This window comes from Amblyomma americanum, chromosome 3 (assembly GCF_052857255.1).
Source record: "Amblyomma americanum isolate KBUSLIRL-KWMA chromosome 3, ASM5285725v1, whole genome shotgun sequence".
Classification (NCBI taxonomy): domain Eukaryota; kingdom Metazoa; phylum Arthropoda; class Arachnida; order Ixodida; family Ixodidae; genus Amblyomma; species Amblyomma americanum.
In genome coordinates this window covers 106,252,127-106,271,358 of record NC_135499.1, presented here as the reverse complement: position 1 = coordinate 106,271,358, position 19,232 = coordinate 106,252,127, and the positions used below count along the sequence as shown (strand labels likewise).

Genomic DNA, 19,232 nt, shown 5'->3' with positions numbered 1-19,232 from the left:
TGGCGTCCCTCATAGCCTGAGTCGCTTTGGGGCGTTAAAACTCCCATAAACCAAAACAAACCAAGCCATATATCGCTGGCAGTACTCACACCGCTCCTGGCGCAATGGCACAGCGGTTAAACGATGCGCCACTGCCCTTCAATGGCAGGTGCTGTCACTGCGGGGCTTGTGAGACCCAGGTTGCTTTCCTCGAGCAACCTCTTGGGACCAGTCATTGCTTTAACTGCCACTTGCCGCGGTGGTCAGTTTGCTCACAGTATGGTGGGCAGGTTGTGACGGCGTCACAAGGTCACGTGGGTGGGCCACCTAGGTTGCGAGAGGCCTTTAAACAATCGTATACGCGGACGCCAACCGCAGACTTTTTCTTTTTTTTTTTGCCGACACGAGTGCACTAACGCTCTCGCGTTAAAGCGCGCCGGGACGGAGGGAGAGGCAACGGTCTTACGTCCAGTTCCTAAATTCCTCTCCAGTTCATACGTCACAAGATAATTATTCAATACCAACCTGCCAAATGCACCCCACTTCTTAACTGCGGGTCTAACCTGCACCACACTTAAGTAACCCGCACGTTCTACCTGTTCACTGCTAACGGAGGGTGGAAAAAAAGCCCGGAATTTCCTACTTGTAATGACGCGCATTAAGCTCTCCTGAAGCACGTAAGTCAATCTCTCGAGAAAAGAAAGCAAATGAGAATTCGCTTTTAGTGGCCGAAACGCGCTGGTGGCCTTCATTTCTCCGGGGAAAATGGCACGCTTCGCGGATAAATATCATCCGTACAGAGCTTGAGGCCTAGAATTGTAAGCGGAACCCTTGTACACCTTTGAACACGCATCATAACTTGATATTTCGGAAGAAGCCTGGCACGTTTACTATGCCTGAAAAAAAAAAAAAAGCTCCCAGCGTTTTCATTTTCATGAGTGATGAAACGCCAGGCGTAGGCGTACCGCATTCTGGCAGCACATCTACTGAATGACGCCTTGTACGCGTTTCTGAACATGCGGTTGCACTTAGCAGTGGCGCGTACGTGCTACTTCCACGGATCCCTGTTACGATTTGCGAGTAACCCTTTGCCGCTTGTACCATGTGCCGACGATGTTGTCCTGGCAAGTAAGGAAGGCAGCCTACATATTAACAGCAATGAACTCAGGATATTTTACTAACGACAGCCAGTTAGAACTTCAGGTAGTGCTCGGTCACTCGCGTCTTACAAAGTTGAGCGAACTTGAAAGCGAACATGATTGGCTGAGGCGCGCGCTGGATGTAGGAAGGTATTGGAATATCGGCGGGATGGAAGTCAAGCACCTGAGAAAACACAAAAAATGGTACGGTATGGTATGGTATGGTTTCGTTTTGTTTATGGTGTTTAACGCTCCAAAGCGACTCAGGCTATGAGGGACGCCTTAGTGGAGGACTCCAGATAATTTCGACCACCTGGATCTCTTTAACGTGCACTGACGTCGCACAGCACACGGGCCTCTAACATTTCGCCTGCATCGACTTGCGACCGCCGCGGCTGGGATAAAACCAATGACTTTCGGATGAGCTGCCGAGCACGATAACCACTGACCCACCGCGGCGGCTTGGTACGGGTAAGGTATGGTACGGTATGGTATGGTATGGTACGGTACAGTGTGGTATGGCATGGTTTGGTTTATGTTTAACGCTCCAAAGTGACTCAGGCTATGAGGGACGCCTTAGTGGAGGACTCCGGATAATTTCGACCATCTGGGGTTCTTAACGTGCACTGACATCGCACAGTAACACGAGCCTCTAGCATTTTGCCTCCACCGAAATGCGACCGCCGCGGCTGGGATCAAACCGACGACTTTCGGGTGAGCAGCCGAGTGCCATAACTACTAAGCCACCTAGGCGGCTTGGTATGGGTACGGTACGGTACGGTACGGTACGGTACATTATGGTATGGTATGGTTTATGTTTAACGTTCCAAAGCGACTCAGGTATTAGGGACGCCTTAGTGGAGGACTCCGGATAATTTCGACCATCTGGGGTTCTTTAACGTGCACAGACATCGCACAGTAACACGAGCCTCTAGCATTTTGCCTCCACCGAAATGCGACCGCCGCGGCTGGGATAAAATCGACGACTTTCGGGTGAGCAGCCGAGCGCCATAACTACTGAGCCGCCTAGGCGGCTTGGTATGGGTACGGTACGGTATGGTACGGTACATTATAGTACGGTATGCTATGGTATGGTACTGGAGGTTAACGTCTCAAAGCTAGGGCTCATTATAGGCATGAGACATTTAATACGCACAATTCAGAACAAGTGGTCTGTCAGAGTTACGGAGGCCCAAATTGGATACCAAGAGGAGAAGAACGTATTCAAAGTCAGCTGGGAGTGACCTACAGAGTGGCGAGCTTCGGAAATACGCTGGAATAACGCGGCCGCGGTTCGCGCAAGGCAGGAATTATTTGAGGTCGTTTTGAGAGGCCCATGTCGTGCAGTAAACTACACACGGCTGATTATGATGATGATTATTATGCTTGTGGTTTTTATATATTCGCCCAGCAGAACGCTGAGCTAGCCGGTGCCACTTCGAGGCTCCAAACCCGCCGTATTTTTTTCATTTTTTAAAGAAAAAATCAAATAGAGAGAACGCGCCTCTTTGAAGATCTTTTTTTTTTTCGGGGGCAGATATGGTGAGGTCACTAGAATGAACAAGTTTCTATAGCCAGCATCTGCGGCCAATTGACGCTTAAAGTGTGCCACTTGAGTCAGGCACTTGGTTTCTCCGTTTCAATACGGATTCATGCTCCTGGTCTGATAGTTCGCGGTACAGCATCAATGCATAGACGTGGTCCCCAAAGTACACAACCCGGGTGGGGTGCAATGGGAGAGAGTGCTGTCCAGCTACCGCTTTGAAGACCAATGAGGTCTGGTACAGCGAGCTCAACGGGCGGTACTGGCCAGCAGAGCCTTGGACTGAGGGCAACCGACCATTGATTAAAAGTGGACGAGCTCGGCAGAGAAGACTACTGGGGATACAACCCAGGAGAGAACATCCCTGGAGATGCCCCCGAAACCGCAGGGTACAATAAGTTTTCTCCACTCCTCCTCCACTCCACAATGAGAGAAACGATCACTTGAGCAGAGAACATGACGCCCAAGGGCGCTTTGAGGGAGCAGATGGCAACGCGCTGGAGAAATAATAAAAAAGAGGCTGCAGGAGAATGCAAGCAACAAATACACGCAAACATCTAGATGCAGCTGTGTTTCTTAGGAAAGATACGAGGCGCCACTGATCAGTGACTCACTCTAGTAGCCTAAAACGGAGGCGATTCGTTCTGTTTACAGCGAGAGAAAAAGAAAACTTAGGCAAGCAGTAAAATTACCACGTAATGTGAACCCTATTCTGTAGTCGGTATCATTAAGTTAAAGCGCATATACAGTCACTAGCCACTGTCGCGTTCGTACCTCGAAGACTTAATTCAATTAGCTTTAAGGCTTCTGCCGAAGAGGCCATAACGATTCTGCCTGCACGCCCACTGCCGTTACCTTTTGTTGTAAACATTATACTGTAAACTTTGTAGCAGTTTTACACTTAATCTGTAAGCACTCTTTGAGACATATACGGTAAACTTTTTCAATATTTACCACAATATGTCTGCAGTAGCCGTCCTGTCGAGGAAGAATTCCCTAGAAGACCCGCCAAAACACGGAAGGGATGTCCCTCGGTTACGCGCAAAGCGGCAGTCATACATATGAGACGTCCGTGGTATCTTTTTTGTGCTTCCGGGAATACGTAATCGCACGGATATTTGTGGGACATACCGGGGGTGTAACCTTTCAGACAAGGTATCTACTGCCATCAATTTCGTTAAAAAAAAAAGGCTATTCAAATTCACTTCAAAACAGCTAACTTTAGCATTGGTGCGATTATCTGCATGCTTAAAAGCAAGTTCGCTTGAGCCATGTATCGTGCCGGGAACTTGGGCGGTGCTAAAGTTGCGCTGATTTATGCATCGATGAGTCAGAGTTGGGTTTCCGGCCGCGTACACTCAAAGCAAATCAGCATGATAATACCACGATCCAGAAGTAACCCCGCGGCTTTTGTTGCGTACCATCTGCGCGTGCATTTTATTTTTTCTTTCTTATTGATGACGGCTTGACGGAGGAAGCACAGAAATGACGGGTTTCCGAGAGCCAGACGCAGCGGGACGGATTCAGCCGCGGCGCCAGACAGGCAGGTGGTACGGCAGCGTGCAACGGGAACAAAGCCAACTCAGCTTTGCAGATAGACAGACAGCGGCAGCAGCTCGCTTGCGCAGACATCGCACGCAAGTGCGGCGCGGCGATAAAACGACAAAGTAGAAGCACTTGCTGCAGAGTGCGCCTCTGACAGACTGTAGGGGCACGTGAAACTGGTCTTGCAGGCCGCCCCCAAAGCAGCTTCCCATTCTTTTCCTTCAAGCTTACTTTTGCTCTGCTGGAAAAACGCCTTTTTTTTTTTTCCTAGGCGCCGGTTTCTGCGTTTGTTGCGCTGGCGGTAAAGCTAGTTGAGGAAAAGAAAAAAAAGGAAGAGAGAGAGAAGGAGCGAGAGAACGTCAGAACGAAACATTTCAGCAACGTTGTAGACGGCGCGCCATCTATGAAGTAATGACGGCACCGCCGACATGGAGGCCTGAGAGCATTTCCTCGTGGCGTCGCCACTTGCCTCGTAGCCACACCGCAGAGATTTCAGCAGCTGACGTTCGCTCTCCCACGCGCTATCGATCCCGAACCATGGCGCTGCTGCGCAGTGGCTGCCGCCGAGGCAATCTGCCCTTTTAAACAACCCCTGGCAACAACTCTAGAGTTCACGAACCGGTGTGGTTACTAGAAAAGAGAGTTAATGGAATCCGACACTGACCACCACCGACGTTTTACGGCTAACTATCGAGATACACTCAATTGTTGCGCTTTCAACCAGCGTGTATATCGTTTCACGCAGCGAATTGCATTCTCAGAGAGATGCAAAACGACAACGCTTCCATTTGGTCAGAAAGCGCGGCTTTCTTGCTGACGGCAGAATCCCACTTTGGGCGCCAAAAAGAGGACATATTGCAGCTGCACGTGATGGCGACTGGCGTTATGTCATGACGACAACGTAACAGACACAAAAAGGCACGAATTAAAACATGTGCAACACCAGCGACAGTGGTATTCCGTAACGGGGCAGATAATGCACAGTTACATCATGGACTTTTTCACCGTAACCGATTACTCGACAGTTTTCTAGATACCGATCAACCTTTTTCCCCTCGCAAGAAGAAAAAGGCTATTCAGAAGGCGGCGTTCAGAGCGCGTTGCCTGCATTTTTGCTTATTACAGCGGAAGCAGTACACACATGCATGGATTTGGGGAATAAAAGGGCACGGCGTAATGAATGATAAAGGGTCAACGATACCGAGGGATATGCGCTCGCTTTGTGCTCGTTCTTGCACCTGTTGTAAAGGGCCTTCGATTGACCCCAAGAGAGCTGCGACGGGCAACAAGCTTTGTGAGCTTCACCTGCAGCGTCATCGCCGAACTATGCGCGCAGTGCTGCAACGCTGAGCCATTGTTTGCGGGACGGCTGTAGGATGTCCCATCAGGAGGTTCCGAGATGTCCTCGAGCAGCACCAGCGAAACGACCAGCGTCTCGTTTCTCGGGCTGTTACGCATATCACATCAACGCGTTTTCAGTTAGAGCCCTTAAAGCCAGTGTTGTTTTATTGTTCCAATTACGAAACTGCGAATGTAATACAGGTATGTCCTATGGCCAGGTTCTGGTCGTCATACTTCCGGTTGGGTTGACTGCAAGCATAGACGAAGGAAAGAACTCAGGGGCACCGGTTAGGCCACATTTTTTAGCCGCCGTCTAGGTACGCTTGAGCATGCACAGATGAAAATGTAGCAGACGGCGCCGCTGCGTCCAGCGTTACCATTGGCTGCGCCATCGGCCAAATACTCCCAGTAGTCATTGAGAAAGCGCGTGACTTCCGGCACACTTTTTGGCGTGCAGCTCGGATAGCGAGGGCTTCTCCTGAAGTTTCCTTCCTCCATGGCCGCAAGTGATGGCGCCCGCTAACATTTCATTCTCCATGTTTTAAGTAGCCTTTCAGCATTTTATCTGAATGCCGGAAGTGGAATGGCAGCGAACTTACAATCCTGGATTGAATAGATTGCCTGATTAGGAAACGTTGACTCTGTGCAAAATGAAAGAGAGTGATAAAGCTGAATGGCAAGTCAGGGAGGCTAACCAGATAATGCCCGATTAGGTGGTGCCCTAAACGTGGGGAGAGGAGAAGGATGAGTGAAAGAGATGAGAGAAGGAGAGTTCAGTTCTTTGTATGGACTATAGAAAGTGTCCGTGTTGCCCTTTTGTCTGTAAAAACGAGAAAGAAATTATCCCAGTCTTTCTATAGCCTCTGTATGACCGTGGTCTGCGCGGACCACATGAGCGTTTCCACTGCCAGTTCAGCAGGTATACCCAGATTTCAAAGGTCATAGGGTTGTGTCGAAAAGTGAGCGAGATGGCTGAACTCGTGGTTATCGAAAACTTTTCCACAAGAGAAGAGATATAAACGTTGTGCACAGAAACGGAGTACCGCTACCTGTGCGCACTCATGCCTCCGCAGGAGGTGAGTCAAAATGACCTCGACTTTAATTATTGATGTTTCCGAGATGTCCTCGCTTTGCAGTGCAACTTCTTTAACTCACAAGAGATAGAGAAGTATTTTGACACAGAAGGAAGTGGCACGTGCAGTTGTGTTTTTTGCTTTCTGCAATAGCTATCTCGCGATCTAAAGAATAAATTAAAGAAACGACTGCACGATTGCGCCAAGCGATGGAGTTTCGCTGGATGGGGCTGGTGGAGAGGTGCCTGGTCTTGAGTGTGCTAGGAATCACCAGAAGAGGAAAAAGAGAGTGAAGAGGGCGAAGGGTGATTACAGATAAATTCGACTGTACTGAACGCAATCGAAAAACTCTTGCTGGAGGAGATCATCCAATGTCGAATGCACACCACGCCATATGTTTGACATCCTCTTTAGAGATAGGTATAAATCAATAAGAAGGGAAAAACCTCGCGCAATCCAGTTCTCTCGTGTAGTGAGTCGCGTATCACTTCATGTAAGGCGTCAGGTTCAGACGAGTAAATGAGAACATACCTACATATATTTGCTATAATAAGAGAGTCATTACTCATTGGAATCCACCCAAGCGCAGCCATACGGCTACAATGAGTAATTACTCCCTTATTACAAATCAACTCCACCTTCGGGGCTTCCCCTAAACATTTGGCCAATACATTTACTTTTCTTCGGATGAAACTAAGGTCGTATATTTTGTTTGATTATTTTTTGCTCGATCCATTCTTCTACCACCCTGTCATTATTCAAAACTACCCTTTACAGCAGAGAAAGCGAGATCACTGCTCACCAGGCAACCCAGACGCGGACAAGACCGTCAGTGGATGACTGGAAAAATGAATCGCGGAGATAACCTTTACAAAAATGTGGCACCAAATGTGCAGATCTCAGCAGAAGGAGGATTAATCGGTCGTACAGTCGAGATGAATACAAAATGACGTCTTCCAGGTGGCGCAAGTTCACTCTTAGTCTCATGTTTAAATGAAGCAATAATTCCAAGTAGCAATACAAGTAGCCACAGAGGAAATGCGTACAGCTTTCTTATTTGTAGTGGAAGAAAAACTGCTCCTGGTTTGGGCGTTCGACCCACAGCCCCGTAAGACCAGCGCCTCATCTATTTTTTCAATGCCGGCCGCGTCGCTTGCTTCGCGGTGGGAGCCTTTCGGACGCCTCAATTGAGTTAGCTGCCCCGACGCGGCGCTAGACAGAAGGAGCGACTCCAGGATAGGTAGTTTGTACCGATCTTTGAAGCTCCGTGTGGCCGCTTGCGGTGGCTTCAGTTCAACCGCGCTCCGTCGTAGGGAGCCACCGAGGCGGTATACTTTCCACCACAGAGGTGGAGCAGGCGCGAAGGTTAGAGGATAGGGGAGAGAAGAAAATGAGGGTGAGAGGGCCTTTATTTGTCGGTTGAGCGGTCTGGCTGGAATTAAAGAAAAAATTAAGGGGATGGGTTGGTTTGATGCGGAGGAAATGCGATAACATTTTTCTTTCACTCGCCAATGTATTGCAGTTCTGATTCTATTACAAATGTGATTCTATTGCATTTCTTTTTGAGACCATTATCTTTCACGAATCAATCTACTATAATTCTGACTCTATTCCAATTCCGACTACTCAAATTCCGACACTCAGACGGCGCCGTGACAATTGGTCGACACGATTGACTGGATGGCCTTTATTTTTCATCTTTTCGAATTCTTTTTTTCGAGCAGCAACGGACTGGAACGGCCTACGCCGTGACATCATCAACATCGCTTCATCATCTACTTTTCAAGAACGTGTAACCGATCAGCTTCAATGCTGAATAGTATTCGCTGTTTGTTTGCTCATTTCACTAAAGTCCAACCCCTCATGTACGAAAAAAGGGGCCTTTAAAGAAATAAACTGAACTGAACATCCTTTCAGAGGTGTCTGCCTCTTCATTCTTGAGTTGTATTTGAATATACAGCAATCGCCGACAGTACACCTCTAGTGAAAATTGAAGCGCAAGCGCATGCACACAAAATGGGATTGTAAGAAATCATACATCCTATCCTTTCGAATTTTTTTTATTACGCTCCAGCGGAAACAAACGGGCGCGCTTTTTAACAGCCGTATATCATTACGAAAACAAGAAGCGGCAACTCTTTAAGCCATTATAGCAATCACGTGCGTTGCCGGAACTAGGCTCTAGCCGGAGCAGCATTTGCATGCCACCTGCCGAGGCTGCAAGGGACGAGCAGCGAACTTTATTCAATGTCAACTTTTTTTTCCGGCCTCGGCCTAGATATCTTCAGCTACTCGCGGTACTTGTAATAGCCCGCAAACGAGCTTGCTTCCTCTCCATCACGGAGACTGACATCCACAGGCACGAATTGAATACAAAGGCAAAACACTATATACCACTCACAGACGCGCGTTCATTGCGATGGAGGTTACCGGTGAAAACCAGTTGGGAAGAGGAAACCGTAAAAAGCGGACTGGATTTCCAGGTGGAAATCACAGCTGGGAAGTACTGCAAGAGTTGTTGCCAATCAGGTTAACAGAAAAAGTAACATTTCTTCTCGTTTCTGAGGCAGAAATATGTTCACCAGGAAAAGCGATACATTTAGGTCTGGCGTTCGGAGCACAGACTTTCTTCCATGCGCTAATCAGAGCTCACTGATATGAGTGGAGAAGCCGGAGCTGTGGAGTGGGCCAGTTCACCTTCGCGATGGGGCGCTTTCGAATCGGGATGTGGAAGAGGCGCTGTGATGGCGAAGGTGGTTTGAATGTGAGGGCCCTCGTGGAAGGGCTGAGAGCTGTCAGGATAGCTCTGCAGCGTGGTAGGGCGTCCCGCCTGCACATTCTGCACCTTAGTGAGAGGGAAAGGTTGTCTGCGGGTACAGGGGTGCGTCTTCTCGAGCCGGAGCTCTGAAGGTGGCCTCTCTTTGATCCTTGCAGGGTTACTGGGAACAAAGTCACGTTGACCTGTGTCGATATGCTACCGCGTTCTAATGTTAAAGACGATACTTTCACTAATAAAGAAGGTTTTATAAGCTAGAAAAGGTTAAAAAAAATGAAATTCGGGCGTCGCCACCACCGGCTGTCTTCGCAAACAAAATGCGGCTCTACAAATTTTCATCGCAGATCCCTGAGGATAGGTTACAACGCCTCTAACTTCCAAACGGCGATCACGGAATCCTTTCTTATTCGCGACGTCACAAGTTGTAATTGAGAGGCATGAACGTTTTACTGCATGAAAAAACGTTCCCCAAAATACGCGGCGTGTGTGTGTGCGTGTGTGCGTGTGCGTGTGCGTGCGTGCGTGCGTGTGTGTGTGTGTGTGTGTGTGTGTGTGTGTGTGTGTGTGTGTGTGTGTGTGTGTGTGTGTGTGTGTGTGTGTGTGTGTGTGTGTGTGTGTGTGTGTGTGTGTGTGTGTGTGTGTGTGTGAGAGAGAGAGAGAGAGATAAAGGGACGAGATTCCTCCACCCTCCGGAAGCAACTCCGATGAGTGCGCCGACAATAACGCAGTTCCCTTCTACTGACCACCACCCTACAGGAGACTCCAATCACCAGAATCGCACGCATCACCGGAACTTTGAAAAAGCAGCAGTGTAATCCGCGCTACGCCTAGACAAGCCCTCTGCATCCCCCATCCACCAGAAGCCTACGTAGGAGCAGAAAAAAAAGTGACGGAGAACTCTGTTTCGGAACAATGTTCCGGACCCTCTTTTTGTTTTCCAAACCCACTCGTCTTTTAGCACTGTTCCTTCGCACGAGGCCGAGAGGGGTGTGTTGTCCGCAGTGACGCGTGCACACGGCGCCACGCGGCCGCATGGCTTGACTATATATATATATATATATATATATATATATATATATATATATATATATATATATATATATATATATATATATATATATATATAGATTTAAGAGAAGTGGGCACTTCTACAAAGACACTTTTATTTATCAACGTTTCGACCGCGGTGCGGTCTTCTTCAGACCGCGGTGCGGTCTTCTTCAGTCCTGAAGAAGACCGCACCGCGGTCGAAACGTTGATAAATAAAAGTGTCTTTGTAGAAGTGCCCACTTCTCTTAAATCTTTATTCTGCGGAGCCAACGCAACCTACGTTCGTAACATATATATATATATATATATATATATATATATATATATATATATATATATATATATATATATATATATATATATATATATATATATATATATATATATATATATATATATATATATATATATATATATATATATATATATATATATATATATATATATATATATATATATATATATATATATATATATATATATTCTACGCCCGTTCTCGCCTCTTACTTCCTCTCTACTAATGAACCATTCCTTTTTACTCTTTCCCGAAGCCGGAAGAATTGGCCGTACTTTGTGGGTTTTCGCTATTTTTTAAGTAAATAACTTCAATGTTCCTAATTTATTGCGAAGATAAAAAATGAAAGCAAATAAATTCGCTTTTTAATAATGTGACTTTCACTAAAGTATTCTATTCCCTACGAAAATTTCATATCTGGACTTACGAAAACAACCATATCTGGGCATATCAGGAATTAGGCACATATGGCCATCGCCAGATCTCGTCATATCTGCCTAATTCCTGATTTGGAGTACCAGACCTGACCACAGCTATGTTTTACCAAATTTTATTGCGAAATCAAGGTATTTTATAAATTTTTAACATAGCTTTACATAACACTGGAATATACAAAATGTCCGCCTATCATACTGCTACTTAAAAATGAAGGTTCTAGCATGTACACTTTTCTCATTAGAAACCAATCACTTTACACCCTATATAGCTGGACACCCCAATAGGCGATACAATCGGACGAACCCTTTGCAGCGCAGGCGGTACAAAACCACGCCCGAGTGATGTGAAAAGCCATACAAGCGAGACGAATAACATTGCTGACGTGAGTACCCTTTTCAAAACGGCCGCTGAGTCGATCAAAAAGGGCGCATATTAGAATCTAATCGAGCCGCTGCCATCGATTTTCTGGGCTGAATCCTTTGCTCTTCGCCTACTGAATTGAAGTGAGATGATGAGGCAGCATCCGCAGAGTCTCACTGCTATACCATATTGCCAACATACTCAACCTCGGACGGAGCTCAATCACGATATTTACGCTTTATGGCGGTTTAACGTCCCAAAGCGACACCGCCTATGAAGGACGTCGTAATGCAGGGCTCCGCAAATTTCGACGACCTGAGGTTCTTTAACGTGGACTGACAGTGCACAGTACACGGGCCTCTAGAATTTCGCCTCAAGCGTAATTCAACCGCCACGGCAGGGATCGAACCCGCGTCTTTGGGGTCAGCAGCCGAGCGCCATAACCACTGAGCCACCCCGGCGCCGAAGTCACGAGATTTGTCGCGTGTCAAGGGGCGTGCCACGTTGGCGGAGACGGCCATTCTCAACGTCTACGCTCCGCTATTTTCACAAGCGGTTCAAAAAGGACAAACTAAAGAGAAAATTGCTAACTTCAGTCAAATGGCGCAGCATGTTCAATAACGGCGCGAAAGCGTTTGAAATTAACGCTCGCACCCATCGTTAGCAGTCTAACGATGGTCAATGGGCGCGGTAGGGAAAGAGTTAAGCTGAAAATTTCTCACTGAACGCAATGTTATAAGCGTACCTTACATCACTTGCCCGAAATTCAGGAACGTTCGCTGAGGAGACAGACGGCGTTCAAGCTGCTCAAGCTGCTTTGGAAAACTACGAAAGAAAATGCGATGGAAACAATGCCGTCTACAGTGACGTTCTTGACATCGGCAATACGTTCCTTTTACGGGATTGGTATAATGAGACGCGCTAAGTTGATTGCTTCTTGTCATCGTAAGGGCTAAAATGAAAGAGCCGCAAAGCGCCGGTCGCGCTCATCGTACGCCACGTTAATGTGTTTTGGAAAACTAGTATTGGACAGGGCCACTCTGTGATTGTTCCAATTAAGCTTCACACCTCACCACATACTCGCGTTAGCCGCGAGTTTTTATATTTAGGAAGGGCATTCAAAAATCTTTTAAAACCGAATTAAAGTCCCTTTGAAGACCTGTTGCGTCCAATACTTGGCCCTGGGTGTCGTTGCATAGAGGTCAATGCCAAAACATGCATTTTATAGGCTCAAAACTTCATTAACGTGAGGTAGGCTGGGCTGCTCACCCTTTCCTCCACAAAGTGGCGCTGCACGTATATGGCTATATATAGAGGAAACGTGCAGCGCCAGGGGAATGCTTCTGGTCGGTTTCGCAAAACACCGTGTGCGTTGCATACAGAGCATTCGATGCGAATGCGGCGGTTGGGCGTGGTTTAGTTTCTCTTCAATGCGTCGCACGTTTCAGGTGCCACCGTTGGAGTCTGCGTTGCGTGCTATACGCGTGGCAGTCACGCCGCTTTGCCAGGCCGCTTCTCCTTCTCCCTTTATGACTTTCTGCGCGAGTACCCGGGAACCCGTCGCCTTCAGAGTGCATTCATCACTCTGAAATGAACGGTTGTCGAGTCATCCATCTTGGTTGAATAAAGCAGTTCTAACGCTCTAGCTTTTATCAGTGCGTGCGCAGTAGATTTTGCCTGGCGCTCGGAAATCAGCGTAACTATGTGTACACTACCGTCGTCGCTTCAGTTATGACCTGACCTTCCCTCTGTATAAGGCCCCGCGATTCGCGTCGCTCATCGACCGCCGTGTTCAGCTCGGAAAATGGAAATCCCGAGTCTAGGATCGCAGTTATTTCCTTTGTTTGGCCCCTGCATGAAGATCGGCTAATTTTAATATATCGCGCAAAGAAAAAAAAAGAGCATGTAGTCGAGGGTTTGACGGCATATCGTCTGGTCAGGAATCATGGCTTGATGAGGTTCACTGGTCACTGACCAAGGTCAACAAAATAATGAGGTTTCGGGAGCGCTACGGCTCATTGTGAACAAGGGAGCCGTAGCGCTCCCGAAACGTCATTATATTGTTGACCTTGGTCAGTGACCAGTGAGCCTCATAAAAAAAAGAGCACACTGGGAAATTACCGCATCAACGTAAATTGAAGCCACCGTGAAGAGTTTTTCTAAGCTAGTTGGTGCAGAGCAGAGAGTGGTAACCAAGAAGAAAGCGAACGCAAGACAAGGACACACCGCACGAGGCTGTGTTGTGTGTCCTTGTTGTGTTGCGTGTCCCGGTCTTGCGTTCGCTTTCTTGTTGGCTGTCAGTCAGCCTCTTTCCGAAACCGCTACCCACTTTTTGCCTTTTTTTGTAAAGCGAAATTCCAAGCCATCCACCGCGAAAGTGTGTTGAGAATCGAGGCACGTATATAATCGCTACTTTGCTTCATCCTTGTTAACACGATGAAAACCGCACTCATGTGAAACGAGTTCTGTGGATACCGCGCCTATTACTGCATATAACTTAGCTATGGTTATTTCCTCCGATTTTATTCTGTCCCTATCGCCCGCTGCGGTGACTGTCACTTACCGGCGATAAGTGGGGCCATGGCATCACTTGAGCGATTCACGAAGGGCAAAAAGGCTTAAAATGGAAAAATAACCGGTATGGAGACGTTATGTTATCTCGGACTTGGGATATTCCAAAAATTGCCATGCAGACCGCGTTGTCCTTGCCACCAACGGAGCTGTGCCAAAGTCGCGGGCTTTAGGAAAAGTTGACAGTGCTGGCATGAGCTAGGGAATAGCATATTTTCTACTTATTTATATTTTTTTATACCGTGTTGGTTATTAGTATAACCTGCTTAGGCAGGCGACCGCACTGGATCCATTAAGCTATACGCATGAGCACGCTTCCCGTCAAGCTGTGCGCAGACTTGTGAAGGCGGTCTGTTTACCGACTGCACTGTGCCCACCTCAGTCAACACAACAAGGCCTTGCTGCATAACATTTAGATATACCGCGCAGCTGCGAGTGTGTCGTGTTTTACGGTTCATTATACTAGCACGCTCTTCATTCACACTTTTGCCACCGCGTTGGGTATATAGAACGGCTTCACTTGCGTGTAACTTTCTTGTTCACACACATGCACACCAACTCCTAAGTGATGCTTAATAAGCCATCGCAGCAAAACATGTGCACTATAAGCAGAATTTCGTTACCACCTGAGATTCTATAGGATTAGAGGTGTGCGCATGGTGCCTTTTCGAAATCAAATCTAATACGAATAGGCTAGCTTTGCTACCGAACCGATACGAATCAAAGAGTTAAATAACCAAATAGAATAAGAATACGAATCGAATCGAATATTTGTGCGTTTATTCGCAATCGCACAAGCATTCGCAGGAAGCGAATAATTATGACAAGCAGAGAACCGCTAGCGGAGGTGAAATAAGTCGTGGAATTAAAGCTGTAGCTTTCGAAAGACACGGTGCTGATTTCTACTCGGGGACACTCAGCACGCAGTCAGTATCCTAACTCTATGACCGCCATGTCATATATACGCATTGAAAAAATGCCTTTTGACACAGATGAAGGCAGCGAACAGACTAGCTCCAAAGCAGTCGATGAGAGGGACTAGAATTTGAACCATCGATATCCGGTATACCGATGTCGTATATATATCGGGCATGGAAGGCAGGGCTTGCTATACCTCGCTAAACCCTCTCCCGTCGTCCACTCTTGAAGGCCGTAAGAATGAGCATGAACGCCGACAGACGAATGGGCCGTGTCGTGCATTCCTTCCCACGAAGGCTGGTCGCGGCAGAACGCTGTGCAAAAACTGTCCGAAAACTACTCGACAACTGTTTTAAAACTGTTCTAAAAATGTTCGTAAACTCTTCGGACACGTGAGAACGGATTCGACTGGTGTAGAATAACTTTAGGCGCTCACTATTTGATCCAATCAACTAATCGAATCGAAGGATATTGGACTAGATATTCAAACATTTCAAATATTCGCACACTACTATATAATAAAGGCGTTTTCATGACACCTGAAGAAGCCCCGGTGGTATAAATTAATCCGGAGCCCTCCACTATACGGCGTCACTGATCTGTGCAGCTTTGGGACGTTACACTATGGTAATACCTGTTTCTACGAAAGCGGCACTGTAGGCAGGAGCTTCATCAGTTCATACGATGATGATGATGATGATTAAAGCGATTGAACACCAATGCTTTATGCCAGCTGAACTCTTTCTTAGTGGTCCAGAAGAATTTCGCTACTTTATGGGGCTAACGTACGGGGTAAAACCAAATAAGTTGTGCTTGTCTTTCGTTAATAAACAGTGTTTACTTATTTGTCATCATAAAAAAAATTCTTGCTCACTTGAGTAGGCGAATTACTACGGTTCTTTTCTCTTTTTTGTGGTCTTTCGACCGCAATGACTTGATGTGCGCCGTTACCATCAGCGCGTCAGAACTTGCATATTGTTAACTGAACACAGCTAGAAGCATTACGAGCACAATTATGCTGACTCATTAGCTCAATTCTAACTAGTAGACAGCAAAAAAAAACAGAAGAAATCATGTGGCCTATGCTAGCGAACGAATCTTTTGCGCAACATTTTCGCCATCATGACAGCCAATATGGAACTGCGCGGCTCCTATATGTTGCCCAATGAATACACGAAATATATGTGAAATTTTACAGGCGCGAGCCTCGTGAGACAACTACATAAGATGTAACACTCACGCTTGAGAAGGATGATATATTGTAAGACTCCAACGAAATCTAACCGAGCTTGCCTGCCTTTGCTTCTAACAATGTACCAAGTGAGGACTTGGTTCTTTCACATTTTTTTTTACTTTCTTGGGGTGTTTGCAAGTCGGATCAAGACGAGGAAGAGAAACGACTTTTGCTACACGAGAGTGGTCCAGACTTTTTTTTTTTTGACAGGGATCTACTATGGCATTTGCATTTATCCTACCTCTGTAAAAATTGCGTGCGGTTTCCTGCATATTACATATATAATATGCGACATATCAAGCGAATTTCCTTCCGAATAATTTGCAGTGTGCTGCGCTACGGGCAAAACTGAATTAATTCAATTTTAGTTGATTCAATAACTCAATTGAATTAATTCAATGTTGCGTTCTTTGGGGCCTAGAACAGCATACGATTTATGTCAAAGCAAAGCTACAGATGTCTTTAATATGCTAAATTCACCGAACTTTAGCTCCTGGATTGTCGAAACAATCATAATTAAACACTTTTGGAATAGCGATTACAAGGCGCGGCGTACCCCAGCGCCTGCTGCCTAAAACCCAAAAAACCGTACCTTATCCCCAAAGTTGTAACAAAATATCTGGAAAGAAACTTGTCAATATTATATTCTAACCACCTTTAATAATTACCAGAGCCTGTGTTAAATTCAAACGCAAAATGCAAATGACGTGAGATTATAAAGCATTTAGAGCATCAGATATCTAAACTGTCATTTTTTTGTTATAATTCTAAATTTAATATTCCGTTCATATTTTTGTGCACTTTCTCTGTGACCTGACTGCCAGGCACTGCCAGACACTGCCAGTCAAGCCCTTTGAGGCTTTGTCAGGTCTGCCATCTGTATTTGTTACCCTTATTCACAATAAAAATTGCAGTGTGTGTGTGTGTGTGTGTGTGCGTATGCGTGTCTGCGTGTGTTTGTGTGTTGCTTGTCTTCGTCTTAGCCTCCATTTATTGCGCTCTTCTGCACTGCTTTCACGTAGTAACTATTCTACACCTTCCACATTACAAAACACCGACGCTATTGATTCAGTAAAGGCCCCAAACGCGTGACAAGCATGATGATGACCCGTCGGCATGTTGCTCTCAAGTAGTGTGGTCTAGCACATTGTCCCGCGGCTGCGCCCATGCCTTTCTATCCTTTCTATCCTTTGAGCAAGTATGTTTGTGCCTCTCCCTTTCCGTGCGCACTGCATTCTCATGTTTCTTAGAATGCCATTGTTTCGAAAGACATGCTGTGCCAGCTTTATCTGTCACAAGCGCAAACATAGTGACTTACTCGGTACTCTCCTAGCGCGACTAACGAACTCTCAATGCCGCAAGTGGGGCATGCATGCTGACAAAATGCACAACGCAAGCAGCGTCATAAGGGGCATCGTAGAGCTTTGTCATCTTGCAGCAGTTCGGACTCTGAAAAACGGCGCGGCTGCTTTATTTGCCTTCAGTTGTAACCAATAACTAAAGGCGCCCTCCGAGAGGCCGCGGTAGGACATGGGCCTCTAAACACAGTGAGCAGAGCTCTTATCAATGCTGCAAGATTTCCAAGATGCACTGTCGTACAAGCCAGCCATCGCGCATGCATGTCGAGCGCAGAATCAACGGGAATCGCGAATCCAAGCTTGCATCGTGCATTTACTCCGAGCAAATAAGAATACGTGACGTCATCCGACGACAGAGTTACCTTTTCCGCTGAGAGCTGATACGCATCTTGAGCGCTGCCACTCGTAGCCACATCGTGGTGCCGACCAGTCGTGAGCCAGGCTTCCGCACACTGGTGACGGTTAGTAATCCGAGGCGCGCGCGCGCACCTTCGTGCGACGGTTAAACGTATGCGTCCGTCCGGGTGCAGGCTGTTCCGCTGAAGAGTCCGGCAAACCGGTAGTGCTACCGACACCGCGTCCACGAGCCGTACAGCAACGTAGCAGCAAAAGCAGAAGCGCCACAAGGCGGTAGTATACGTGAGCGATGATCCTAATTGTGCGAACCGCCGGAGTCGGTGTGACGCGCCCTTGCTCGCCAAGAATCGCCGTTTCGCGTCGCGCGCAGGCGGCTGCGGCGGCGGCCAAACGCAAGCTTCGCTGTGCCGTCATGCGCTCATTGCGTACAGCGCTGGTGGCGGGGGAGCGTCTCTCAACGGCAACCGCGTGCGCGACGACATTCGCCGAGACTCGCCGCCGTGTCGTAGTTCGTAAGCGGAGCCCAACGGCGGCGAACGCCACCTGCGAGCGAGCGCACAGTCGAGCAAGAAAGATGAGAACATTGTATTTGTTGCCGGTCGGGCTTCTTCCAGCTCTCCCACCCTCCGACGTAATCGTCCTCTCAGCCGCTGCCGTGTGCTGTTCTTTCTTCTCGCACCGGCGACGAGGGAGATAATGGCGGTGCAGTTACGTCGAAAACTAGCAGGCTGATGACTAATGACTCTTAATCAGAGCTAATGTGCGAAGGGAGTTACAGTTTCGTACACTGCGGCCGGTTGTAGTAAGTCGGTTATTTGGTGGCTCGGGGGAATAGGAGAGAAGCAGTCGGCGCGCCCTCTTTTGCACTCGTGCTCGCAGCGGTGCACCTTTTTACACGGAGGCTGCAGGTGCATATGTGCGGCTGATTAACTAGCTGTGCGGAGCGTTAATTGTCCAATTACCATCTCCACCCTGCAAAAGAAAAGATGAAGGTTCTTCTCCATACCGGAAGTACATCTGCGAATGCTAAATGGTCAATTCTCTGCCTTTCGGCTGCTGATCCCAAAGGCGTTGGTTCGGTACCGCAGGCGAACTGCCAAAAAACGGCAGAATACTGAAATCTATATACGTACTGCGTTATATTTTACTTCCCTATCGTTCATTTGTTGTCGCTGTTGTTCAAGGTACTTCTTTTATTGTGCGAGTCTTATTTGGACTTGTGTACACGACAAGTGCTTTTATATTTTTTTTGTTC

At 47.2% G+C, this 19,232-nt stretch overlaps 2 protein-coding genes across 6 annotated transcripts in view; one reads left to right on the top strand and one right to left on the bottom strand.

The window, feature by feature from the left end:
• AP-1sigma (AP-1 complex subunit sigma-2) overlaps positions 1-19,232 on the top strand; it is a 524,179-nt gene that overhangs the window by 77,891 nt on the left and 427,056 nt on the right. The window lies entirely within an intron of this gene.
• The window catches only part of fray (oxidative stress responsive kinase frayed), a 156,516-nt gene that overhangs the window by 125,191 nt on the left and 12,093 nt on the right, over positions 1-19,232 (bottom strand). For 2 of the 3 annotated variants that reach the window (XM_077657674.1, XM_077657681.1), the window contains exon 1: positions 17,983-18,466. The exons of the other annotated variant lie outside the window; for it this stretch is intronic. In XM_077657674.1, coding sequence (XP_077513800.1) covers positions 17,983-18,035 — 53 coding nt within the window. In that variant the 5' untranslated portion in view covers positions 18,036-18,466. Of the gene's footprint in view, positions 1-17,982; positions 18,467-19,232 lie in introns of those variants that run through there. 3 annotated transcript variants of the gene reach the window in all.